The sequence below is a fragment of the Schistocerca cancellata genome, chromosome 2 (genome assembly GCF_023864275.1).
Source record: "Schistocerca cancellata isolate TAMUIC-IGC-003103 chromosome 2, iqSchCanc2.1, whole genome shotgun sequence".
NCBI classification, from domain to species: domain Eukaryota; kingdom Metazoa; phylum Arthropoda; class Insecta; order Orthoptera; family Acrididae; genus Schistocerca; species Schistocerca cancellata.
The window spans coordinates 259,854,278-259,867,335 of record NC_064627.1 but is presented as its reverse complement, the minus strand read 5'-3'; the positions used below and the strand labels follow the sequence as shown (position 1 = coordinate 259,867,335).

Genomic DNA, 13,058 nt, shown 5'->3' with positions numbered 1-13,058 from the left:
GCACACAAACGGGTCCGTAACAGGCCCGTCACAGGAGAAGCGGGTGCAGTTGGTGTGTTAGCTGCTGTTGCCATGAACCCACACATGAGTACACGGGACATTGCGAGAGCCGGTGGACTGAGTCAAAGTAGTGTCATGTGCATACTGCATCGTCACCGCTTTCACCCGTTTCATGTGCCGCTACATCAGCAATTACATGGTGATGACTTTAATCATCAAATGGTTCAAATGGCTCTGAGCACTATGGGACTCAACTGCTGAGCTTATTAGTCCCCTAGAACTTAGAACTAGTTAAACCTAACTAACATCCATGCCCAATGCATGATTCGAACCTGCGACCGTAGCGGTCTTGCGGTTCCAGACTGCAGCGCCTTTAACCGCACGGCCACTTCGGCCGGCACTTTAATCATCGAGTGCAATTCTGTCAATGGGCATTAACAGAGAATGCGTTGCAGTTCTACCTGTTTACCGATGAAGCGGGTTTCACAAACCACGGGGCAGTGAATCTACGGAACATGCATTACTGGTCCGTGGACAATCCTCGCTGGCTCAGACAGGTAGAGCGACAGCGACCGTGGACTGTAAATGTATGGTGCGGAAACATTGGCGACCACCTCATTCGTCCTCACTTCAATGCAGGGGCCCAAACAGCTGCAGCGTACATCGCGTTTCTACAGAATGATCCGCCAACGTTGCTCGAAAATGTCCCACTGGAAACGCGTCGACGTATGTGGTATCAGCATGATGGTGCAGCTGCACATTCCGCAATTAACACTAGGCTGACCCTTGACAGGATGTTCGACGGGCGTTTCATAGGACATGGAGGACGCATAAATTGGCCAGCCCGTTCTCCTGATCTTACACCTCTGGACTTCTCTCTGTGGGGTACGTTAAAGGAGAATGTGTACCGTGATGTGCCTACAACCCCAGAGGATATGAAACAACGTATTGTGGCAGCCTGCGGCGACATTACACCAGATGTACTGCGGCGTGTACGACATTCATTACGCCAGAGATTGCAATTGTGTGCAGCAAATGATGGCCACCACATTGAACATCTATTGGCCTGACATGTCGGGAGACACTCTATTCCACTCCGTAATTGAAAACGGAAACCACGTGTGTACGTGTACCTCACCCCTCATGGAAATGTGCATGTGCGTCAGTGAAAAAGACCAATAAAAAGGTGTTAGCATGTGGACGTAATGTGCTGTTCCAGTCTCTTCTGTACCTAAGGTCCATCACCGTTCCCTTTGGATCCCTACGTAATTCGGTGCTCTCCGATACACACGATCGAACAGCGGAGGAGAGGTACTCAAGCGTCAACTTTAGGTTACAATATCTCCGGATGTAATTAACATTTTACAATGCAACAAACGGCACTGATTACGTATTTGTTTATATGTTCAGATGTGCTAACAAAACTAACGGGGTTCCATTTAAAAAAAAACGTAGATTTGTGTTAAAAAACATACTTCCGTGCATTTTTTTTATGGTTTGTATTAACCAATTACACTAGCCCCTCTCCTCACGTTCGGTCTGTGGAATCGATTCGTCAGTATTTGATGTGGTTTACGAAATATATCCAGCGGTAATGTTAGGTGACTCACCCTGTATATATATATATATATATATATATATATATATATATATATATATATATATATATCCGTTCGAGGAATAGGAGGAGGTGGGGGAAGGGAATAAGGTCGTAAATGAATTATTGCTTCCCTTATGCACACTGTATTGTTCTGAAAGAAAACGATCGTAGAACTGAGTGCTTAATTTTCCATTATATATATATATATATATATATATATATATATATATATATATATATATATATATATATATATATATTCTACGATCGTTTTCTTTCAGAACAATACAGTGTGCATAAGTAATCATATTAACATGAGTATGTTCGATTCCTTCTTGAAAATAAAAAAGGAAGCAATAATTCATTTACGACCTTATTTCCTTCCTCCACCTCCTCCTTTTCCTCGAACGGATACGGATCCTCTGCACTTCCCGTAAACTCGATCCTCCTCACCTGCTGGTCTCACCCATCCTCTCCCGCCCCCGTCCGCTGCCGCGCCTGTATTCCCACATCCCACCTGGTCTCAATCTCTCCACCCTCCTTACCCTCTCCCTAGGTGGCTTCCGCCAGCTCCCCCTCCCTGATGATGCCCTCCTCCCCTCCATATAGCCCTCCTACCATCTTTGATCCTCCCTCCCTCCCTCCCTCTTCCTTGGGCACCCTCCCTCCCTTCTTCCCCCTTCCCTCCCTCCACCATTTCTGCCCACTCCTCCCCCACAGGCTTCCCCTCCCCCGTCCCTCTACTCCTCCTCCCATCTCCTCTGCCATTGACATCTCTGTTCTCCCCTCTACCCCCCCCCCCTACCCTTCTTCCCCTCTTGGCAGGTCCCCAGACTCGCACACGTTACGTGGACATTCGCGCGCCGGAGATCATCGCCATCCGTGTCTCGTGTGTGCCGTCGTGTTTTGTGTTCAGTGTTCACCGTCACGCTCCATCGTTGACGTGTACCATCAAAGTCATCAGTACTTGTGCATCGTGTCAACAGTTTGTACGTGGATTGTCATCGAGTGTGGACGGCTTCATGTTTTTTATGTTCGTGTATCTACCGTTTTTTCCCCGCCGATTTGTTCCAACTCATGTGTTTTCTCTGTTTTACCATTGTAATATCTTGGGCTGAAGAGCGGCGTAATGTGCTGCTGCCAGCCTACCTGTTTTTATACAGGTATTAAAATCACAATAAAGAAAACAAACATGAGTATGTTCGATTCCTTCTTGAAAATAAAAAAGGAAGCAATAATTCATTAAAGTATATCTTTTGGATGTATGGACAACGATTGTAACAAACACAGACGAGAAGCTAAATGAACAGGTCCGACATTTAATCCACAGGCTGGGATTTTTGAATGAGCTTAGTGTTGCTACCCACTGGATAAACGAGAGAACTGTTCTTTTAACAAAATCATTGCTGAATCATTTCACCATCCTGTCCGAACTACCACATCATCTCTGGTGACATCGATACTGAAATGTCATGCAACAATAATTAAAAGAAAAGTTTGGTAAAAAGAGTAATGAAATAATACAGTAATCATACGATCAAACAACTTTGGTTTATTGAATTACCACCAAAGTCACAGCATCCACACACTCTGGCTATACACGCTTTAATTTAGCAGACAACAGTGCGCAGCCTCAGATGCTAACGATCTCGTCGGCGTTCCTGTGGAAGACGACAGTTTCGCCGAAAAACGAGTTGGGCACGTTGAACTCCAGCTCATCGATGGGCCTGTCGAATGGGAATAGGGAGTTCTTGGGGCACATGTTGTCGATGACTGGGTCAGGGTTTCTGAAGTTCCCGGATGAGCACTGGCTGATGATGACGTAGGTACAGAGCGGGAGACCTTCTCGGGTTCCACGCGGCAGCACCAGGCGGTCCACGTCTCCGAATATGCGCAAGAAGTAGTCGGGGAGCGGCTGTGTCCCACCAGCGAGGGCGGCCTCCGTAGCTTCGTACAGCTTGTTGTAGCTGACCGGTAGCTGTCTGTACGAGCTGATGTCCTTCGACTTCCTCAGCAGCTCATTCACTCCCTGTTTCACTGCAAAAGAGTTACGTGGGTTGAGCGTAAGCTGAAGAAAGACGAAAGTAAGGAGCAGTAGTAGAAATGAGATTGGCGATAAACTTAACATCAAAAGTAGGGACCACTTCAGTGAAGGAATCCTGCTGCCACTGAAGCAAAATAACACATGACAAGCCGCGCCGTCTCGGGCGCCTTGCCACAGTTCGCGCGGCTCCCCCCGTCGGAGGTTCGAGTCTTCCCTCGGGCAAGGGTGTGTGTGTTGTCCTTAGCGTATGTTAGTTTAAGTTAGATAAAGTAGTGTGTAAGCCTAGGGACTAATGACTTCAGCAGTTTGGTCCCATAGGAACTTACCACAAATTTCGAATTTTTCCAACACATGACAGTCGAAACAAGAAGTGCAAAGCAGATTAGCATAGGCAAAGGAGGCACTCATGGCCGAAAGAGGTCTACTAGTAACAGCCATCGGTCTAAATTTGAGGAAGAGATTTCTGATAATTTATTTTTGGGGCACAGCGTCGTACAGAAGTGAATCATGGACTGTGGGAAAACCAGAAAGGAAGACAATAGAAGCATGTGAGCTGTGCTTCTATAGAAGCCTGTTGAAAGTGATATGGACTGATATGAATATTGGAAGTTCTCTGCAGAATCAGCATGAAAAACAAAATGTGGAAAATATGGACAAGACGAAGGTAAAAGGTGATAGCAGCGGTTGGGAAATGAGAATATAGGTGAAGCTTGTATTGCTGCGAGATTTTTGATAATGTGACCCACTGATATCTTGCAAAACTGCCAGGTACTTCCCAGTCCCCCCACAATCCTAGATGGCGGAAGCAGGCTGTAAGTTAAAAAAAATTTAAAAACTTAAAATTAAAAAAATTTAAAACATTAAAAAATCTTATTCTCAAATGGTGAGAAATTGAAACAAATTCAATATGTCCATTTGTGAAAATCTTTTCAGAATTCAAAAACTAATGGAATTTCTCCATTTAATAACAAATTTCTTTACTAAAGTGGTGGAAACGTAGAGTTGTATCATGGAGCACAACAAAGTGTGCCTTCCACATAAGGCGATTAATACTGTTCAGTCGCTTCATAGTTCCCTTCATAGCTCGCCCCCGAGAAGCCCATTAATCTTTCACTTACGCCTTAGTCCCGCAGCGATCGCAGGGTCGGCGTGGTTACAAATAATTTGGCAAGGTTTGTGTTTAGGGGTGGCCTGATGCCCTTCCTGCCGCCACCCCGTACCCCCAGAACAGAATCAGTGTACCCCAACACTCCGCGTATAGTGTAAATTGTGAAATATTGGGAACGTGTTTCAGATGTCGGCCACTCGTGTAACTGAGGCGGAACGTGGGGTCCAGTCCGGTATTCACCTATGGGAATGTGGAAAACCGGCTCAAAACCACACCCAGGCTGGCCAGCACACTGGCCCTCGTGTTAATCCTTTCTTTTTTTCCTTCTTTTTTTTTATCTGCTCGTGGCGGACGTCGCAAGGCACCCGTTTCAGATCGTCGTTGATCCATTAACTCAGTTTTTTAATCACAGAGGGCAGATAACCCTCTGACCGAACACGCTGAGTCACCGTGCCAGCCCGCTCTCGGCTACACTGGCGGGTCCCGAGAAGCCATTAATATACCCCAATAAATATACCAGTAGCTAATTCCATACAATAAGTTGATAATATTTTGCATGAAATCCATACCAACAAGTCCATACACAATGAAGATATCATCATTCTTAACCTAATTTAACTTGCCTAATCTCTCGACACTGTAGAGTCTCCTTGGGAAAATTTACACTTTTAACAGAATTTCATCATGTCAGTAAAGCAATATGACATTTAAGAATGGCTGCTTGAATTCCGTATAAGACACTGTAGCACATCTACATATCGAGTGAACCAAGTTCTGTATATACACTCCTGGAAATGGAAAAAAGAACACATTGACACCGGTGTGTCAGACCCACCATACTTGCTCCGGACACAGCGAGAGGGCTGTACAAGCAATGATCACACGCACGGCACAGCGGACACACCAGGAACCGCGGTGTTGGCCGTCGAATGGCGCTAGCTGCGCAGCATTTGTGCACCGCCGCCGTCAGTGTCAGCCAGTTTGCCGTGGCATACGGAGCTCCATCGCAGTCTTTAACACTGGTAGCATGCCGCGACAGCGTCGACGTGAACCGTATGTGCAGTTGACGGACTTTGAGCGAGGGCGTATAGTGGGCATGCGGGAGGCCGGGTGGACGTACCGCCGAATTGCTCAACACGTGGGGCGTGAGGTCTCCACAGTACATCGATGTAGTCAGACAGTGGTCGGCGGAAGGTGCACGTGCCCGTCGACCTGGGACCGGACCGCAGCGACGCACGGATGCACGCCAAGACCGTAGGATCCTACGCAGTGCCGTAGGGGACCGCACCGCCACTTCCCAGCAAATTAGGGACACTGTTGCTCTTGGGGTATCGGCGAGGACCATTCGCAACCGTCTCCATGAAGCTGGGCTACGGTCCCGCACACCGTTAGGCCGTCTTCCACTCACGCCCCAACATCGTGCAGCCCGCCTCCAGTGGTGTCGCGACAGGCGTGAATGGAGGGACGAATGGAGACGTGTCGTCTTCAGCGATGAGAGTCGCTTCTGCCTTGGTGCCAATGATGGTCGTATGCGTGTTTGGCGCCGTGCAGGTGAGCGCCACAATCAGGACTGCATACGACCGAGGCACACAGGGCCAACACCCGGCATCATAGTGTGGGGAGCGATCTCCTACACTGGCCGTACACCACTGGTGATCGTCGAGGGGACACTGAATAATGCACGGTACATCCAAACCGTCATCGAACCCATCGTTCTACCATTCCTAGACCGGCAAGGGAACTTACTGTTCCGACAGGACAATGCACGTCCGCATGTATCCCGTGCCACCCAACGTGCTCTAGAAGGTGTAAGTCAACTACACTGGCCAGCAAGATGTCCGGATCTGTCCCCCATTGAGCATGTTTGGGACTGGATGAAGCGTCGTCTCACGCGGTCTGCACGTCCAGCACGAACGCTGGTCCAACTGAGGCGCCAGGTGGAAATGGCATGGCAAGCCGTTCCACAGGACTACATCCAGCATCTCTACGATCGTCTCCATGGGAGAATAGCAGCCTGCATTGCTGCGAAAGGTGGATATACACTGTACTAGTGCCGACATTGTGCATGCTCTGTTGCCTATGTCTATGTGCCTGTGGTTCTGTCAGTGTGATCATGTGATGTATCTGACCCCAGGAATGTGTCAATAAAGTTTCCCCTTCCTGGGACAATGAATTCACGGTGTTCTTATTTCAATTTCCAGGAGTGTAGTTGAAGTGTGTGTAACTAAAAGTAGGATGCCTTTATGACAGTTTTGAGTATTATTTAACAAAACATATATCTAAGAATTTCTCACATTTTGCTGTAACATAGCGATGTATATGGTAACATGTTGAAATTTCTGCTATAACGTGGTGACGTATAACGTGAAATGTCACGTACTCTCCACAGAGCGATATCATAAGTTAGGATTATAAACAGAAGTTAACAAACGTTTTGCACACGGAGCAGTCTGCTACGATTTTGCTGAAGTGTAGTGATCTATGGAGCAGTTCCTTACAATTTTGCAGTAGGATGGAGCAATTTATTACAGTTTTGTTCTAATATTGTGATGTACGAGTAATTTTAGGGAGTCAGTGCAGTGGTCTCAGTCCAACATGATGTCTCCCACTGTGATGTAATACTTCAAGCTGGGGAAGACTTTCAACTTCACAAATGTCAAACCAATTCCAGACATTTGTGCTTCTAGTGCTGCTGAAACTTTATCTTTGTGTTTCTAAGAGGTATGACAGTAGTAGTACTACCATGAATATATGCTTTCTGCAGTTCATGTCCCAATGTTTTTGCTGGCACCATTCTCTAGATGCACATTAAGCCTAGACATCACATTCAGGCATAGATGGGTCACAATCTTTAGTGCTGTCTTGTGTCTATAACTAAATTCAGTTATTCTTCCTACATTACATTTAGCAAATGAAGTTCTCCTTGAACAATATATGCTACCGGTAACAGTTGATGTAGTATCACGATAATACGCCACTAGTAAATTTGTGGCGATTTTATCCAATTTTACTGATGCTTTGCTCTCTAAGAGAATCTGTTAGGTCTCATATTATGGTTTATTAATACCCCATAACAGTAGCAGTCACACTCACTGCTACAGACGACCAGTTTTGTGCCTAACATATAATCAGAAATTACCCTCCAAAGAAGAGCCTGATAATAGTCAAATGTTGGATGAAACTGCAAGAAGCTGAAGGAGACAATCTATCTCGTAAATCTTTCGTTTCATGACCATACGTATTGCATAGTGATAATAGATTTGAAAATTATCTACATGAAACTATACAATACCTCGGCAATTACAGAGGAAAAACGTTTAAGTTTCATAAATTTGTACGAAAACATGCTGTGTTTACACATTGTGTATGATCATTTTGTTTTGGGTGATTGTAATTTTCGCTACCCCATCGGAAATGCTAAAAAGGATCTTTAATACAAACAGATTTTGACACGAAATCCACCGATTTTAACACAAAATTCGCCAATTTATACTCAAAACTGATTGATTTCAGCGCAGAACAGACTGATTTAAGAATAAAACTCAAACACATCTCTCCCTGTAGCTTAAATACTTGTGGAGAACAGACTACTGCCAGAAGTTCTATCAAATCTATTTCCTGCTGAGGTCCACAACAATAGATTATGTTAAATACTAAAACTGCTGTGCAACATGAAGATAAAGAGACATATAACTGCTATGGGAATCAAGAATGGCTGAGAGGTAGTTGCCAAAGAATACCGCACAAGCACTGTGAATCGAGTTGCACTCCCTGTGGACGTTAGAGCATGTCAAGCCATGAAGTGAAGGTCTGATGTGAATTACATTGTTTCTGTGTCATATCTGGCATACATACAAGCAGCTTAAACAGAAACCTAGCCGTTCATTAGAATTTACGAGAGGAATCGCTTAAAAATCACTGAAAATGCAGTGATGACCTGAAAACTAGATCGCTTTCTGCTTTTAAGACGGAGGATTGGAGTTTAATGAAGGTACGGCCCACCTCGACATCATTAGAGACATATAACTACCTCCCACTGACTAGGGTATAAATCTGTAGTGACTTTGCTGAAGGAACTATACTGGCACTCGTTAGAAACCTTGTGGAAATGTCTAATATCCACACATTGATCACAGGTGTGACTCCATCAGGCTAAAGCACCACTGTGAGGCACATTATTACTTTAAAATGTAGGTCTGAGGATTGCATAACTGTGTTAAATCATCGCCACATCCACATTATGAATTCTGGAAATTGTTCATTTCTGCTTTCAAAAATGGTTCAAATGGCTCTGAGCACTGTGGGACTTAACAGCTGTGGTCATCAGTCCCCTAGAACTTAGAACTACTTAAACCTAACTAACCTAAGGACATCACACACATCCATGCCCGAGGCAGGATTCGAACCTGCGCCCGTAGCAGTCGCGCGGTTCCGGACTGGGCGCCTAGAACCGCGAGACCACCGCGGCCGCCCATTTCTGCTTTAAAAACGACCCCTTAGCTCCAACTTGGTCATATGCACACCTCATATGTGGACTATACAGTGCTTGTTCAGCTCGTCCTCTAACATTTGGATAGTTGACTTTCTTCATTTCAGTTGATTTCCATCCTGCTGTTTACATCCCTTCATGCTTTACGTTTTCCAGCAGGATAACTATCCATAACATAAGGAAGGCAGAAATGTGCTATAGTGGTTTGAGGAGCATTCACATTGATGCCTTTGCCACGAAATTCCGTGGTCTGGACCTGATGAGACGTCAGCTCTACACCCACATTTACAAGAATTTCGTAAATATTTTATGTCACATACTTTTGGAAACTTATAAAGTGTTGCCCAGTCCCGGCACGTAAAATAGCCATCGTGTTAGTTACAACACGTGGACGAACACTCTATTAAGTAGGTGGTTATTATGATTTGGCCCATCAGCACTGATACTAATGAAGTGAGCACTTTGATCTCGACAGCGCGTTAATCAACCACACCTACAGATCCCTCAGTTGCCTCCAAAGCTGAGTGACTACTGCACAAAGTAAGGTTTGCCTGTGACAGCATGCAGATTTTGAATATGCTTCCAAATGTGGGGTTTTTCCTTAAATCTACCAATGCCACTGTTGCTCTGACAACATCAACCAGCTAAGAGTACAGCTGCCAAGTCGGCGCTGTACCGCACCTCATTGGGCCAGGCCAAATACGCTGATGCATAGTTACTCTGCTGTACGAGTCACTGGGTCGACGTGGCTCTCGCCCACTTAATGAAGCCGGGATCCAGCACCTACCACTGTTGACGGTTTTCCTTCACGAAGTCCATTGCAACACTAGGCTATAGACCATAACTGCTGTAACATGTTGTTCTTTTTGACACCCATATTTGCAACATTTTGGTGGCCACGATTCTCTTTGTCATTTAGTATAAGCTTGTTCCACTTTCAGCTGCAGAGGGCGTACGCTGGTCGCATAAAAGTTTAATTTCTGTTTGATGCTTCTGTGGGTTGAAACCTCACACTACTGCAACTTTTGATTTAGACTGCCTAGAGCCATTTTCTGGTGATAATTTCAAATCTCTTTCGTTGATTTTTCACGCAACTAAACAGACTACTGCTTGTTTAATAGCTGTCTCCATTCCCTCAATTCAATTTTTTGTGGTGAATTTTAAAAACATAGCACTTGGGCTTGACGAATTTTATAAATTTTCTGCTATTAGGACAATTGCCCATCTTGGATCTTTCTACTGTCCTGCCAAGTTATCCTTAGGACAAGTGGTGATGTTGTTTAATTTCTCTCTACTTTAAACTTAGGACAATAATTGGCCTACCGCCATTTTATACTTAGGACAAGTGGCTATCCTAGATTTTTTTTTAATTTCCCCACCATTTCGAACTGAATTTTGGGAATTCCCTGTCATTTTTCCAGTTTACTAATATGGACAATTGGCCTACTTTCGTCATCTACGATTGTGACGTCAGAGGGGTGGGAGAAGAATGCGGGGGAATCTGTAAATGTTGTAAGGTGTCATCAGAAACTTGGCAACAAAGTAGACTGTGCCAGTACTCTTATTTCTTAGCTACTGATTGGCATGTTTTAAGAGATCAAGGAATAACTTCCATGGTACTTGAGGAATCTGTGGACAGTAAAAACGGTTGGCAAACAGAGATATCAGAGTATATCTAACATCAAATAACTGAGGACGTCTGGTGCAAGTTCTATTACTAGATGAAGACAGGAGAGAATTCATGGTGGGCAACTTAAAACCATTCAGAAACTAATGGCAAAAAAAGCTAAGAGAAAGAGTTGTGGTCCTGATATTTGTAGGGGGGGGGGGGGGAGGAGGGAGAGATAGAAAGACGCCTACACATCGTATTGTTTTTATGGTCTGTGTTTATTACAGGAGTGATAGGCGTGCACTCAGACAGAACAGTTAAAATGTAATTTGTATAAATGGGGAAGGCCTACTTTAACGTCAGAGTACTAGATTGAATTTTTTCGAAGAGGAGGGAAAACAGCACTTCCGCTTCCCTCGAAAGAACTATTCTGAAATTATTTGAATGTGCGGACTGGCAAATAGGGTGACAATTTTCTACGGCAAATATACACTCTTCCTATAAATTCAAACGCTTTTTTCTTGGTGTCTAATGTTTATTAACGTTCAAAACCCGTTTAGCCTTTTACATTAATGTATCTTCAGTAGATCTAATAATTTATTCATTTGTCGTTTCTAAATATGCTGTGACCAGATAAAGGAAATGCAGGTTTTGGCAAGACGAACAAATAAACTACTGAAACCACCGAAGACGACTTGGTATAACGAAACGCGTCTGAAACGTAAATAAATATTAGAATGCATCAAGAAAAAGACTTTTAATTTATAAAATGAGTATTTGATATGACGGTAGAAGACATACGAGATCAATATCAATCGAGAATGGTAGCTCATATCTGCTGGATGGTTGAAGCATACGTATACATCAAAATATTTACAGCCTTATCTCAGAAGTGTCCACCCTAAACAGAGATGGTACAGACTGCGGCTGATTTCTAGTTTGAAGTGCATGTGATAAGTTAAATACTGGCAGAGCTGGAACTTGAGTGGTTGGCCGCGAGTCGCGCCTAGATAGCTCAGTAGGTAAGACCACTGTTTGCGAAAGGCAAGGTACCAGGTACGAATTCCAATCCGACTAGTGTTAACCTACTACAAAGCATGAAAACTGTCATTTTCCTCATGTAAAGCTTACTAAATCTTTAGGTATGGTACACTATATTCTGCTTAACAAGTAGTTTGCTGTAAATAACTTACATTTGACGCTGAATGAGTCGACATAGACCATGTTGTGCCTCTTCTCGTCGAGAGGCAGCTCCTTGCCATAGGCGTCGTAGACCGGGCCAATGAAGAGGCGAACGAAGACGTCCACCTCCTTATCACTGGTAACTTTGATGTTGTAGTTGAAGGGAACGTGCGTCAGACGTTGGGTGCGGACCACGACATTCAGTCTGGCGGCCTCTTCCAGGCTCGCCACCGGAATAGCGTTGTTCAGCTCGAAGTCGTAGTCCTCGAAGTACGTGACCAGCTTGTCAACGGTCAGGCTCTCCACTGTCACGCCAGGCAGCAACAGCTGGTGTGAAAAAATAAATAACATGGGGCACTTTCAGCGCCTATGTACTGCGTTATTAGGTCTTGGGTACATTTGAGCGTCCATAAAAAAAATAATCAGAGGCTGTACAAGTCTTGCATAAATAAGGACGTGAATTCGGAGCTCCGGATACGTTGTTCGTCTCACATTACATTTCGTTGAAACCATAACTAGAAAATACAGTGGCTCCCCTATTGTAAAAGAAAATGGTTAACCTTGAAGCCAGTGGAATTTCTGGTTGTGCTAGTACCTTCTGTTTCAACAGGAGACCTAGAGGCGTGATCCATGCAAGGCCCTTGAGTAATGTAACGTAATCAACCAACAATATCAAATATTGACAAGGTAGCGGCGTAAAAAATTTATCTCTACAATGACACGTGTATTTTCCGTAAATTACTGAACAAGTAAGGATGTTATCTATACGCTGAGGTGACAAAAGTCATGGAATACCTGCTAATATCATGCCAGATCTCCTTTTGCCCAGGCGTAGTGAAGCACCTCCATGTTGCATGAACTCCACAAGTGGTTGGAAGCCCCCTGCGGGAATATTTAATCATACCGCCTCTATAGCCATCCATAACTTCGAGAGTGTTGTCAGTGCAGGACTTTGGTCACGAACTGACCTCTCGATTACGTCCCATGTATGGCCATGTGGGTGGCTAAATCAATAGCTCGAATAGT

The 13,058-nt window shown here is 44.5% G+C and overlaps 1 protein-coding gene across 1 annotated transcript in view; it reads right to left on the bottom strand.

Moving 5' to 3' along the window:
• Positions 1–3,233: 3,233 nt before the first annotated feature.
• The window catches only part of LOC126153070 (allergen Cr-PI-like), a 47,525-nt gene continuing 37,700 nt past the window's right edge, over positions 3,234–13,058 (bottom strand). The window contains exons 8-9 of the mRNA XM_049916045.1: positions 12,044–12,359; positions 3,234–3,637 (exon numbers count right to left, since the gene is read on the bottom strand). Coding sequence (XP_049772002.1) covers positions 3,234–3,637; positions 12,044–12,359 — 720 coding nt within the window. The remainder of the gene's footprint in view (positions 3,638–12,043; positions 12,360–13,058) is intronic.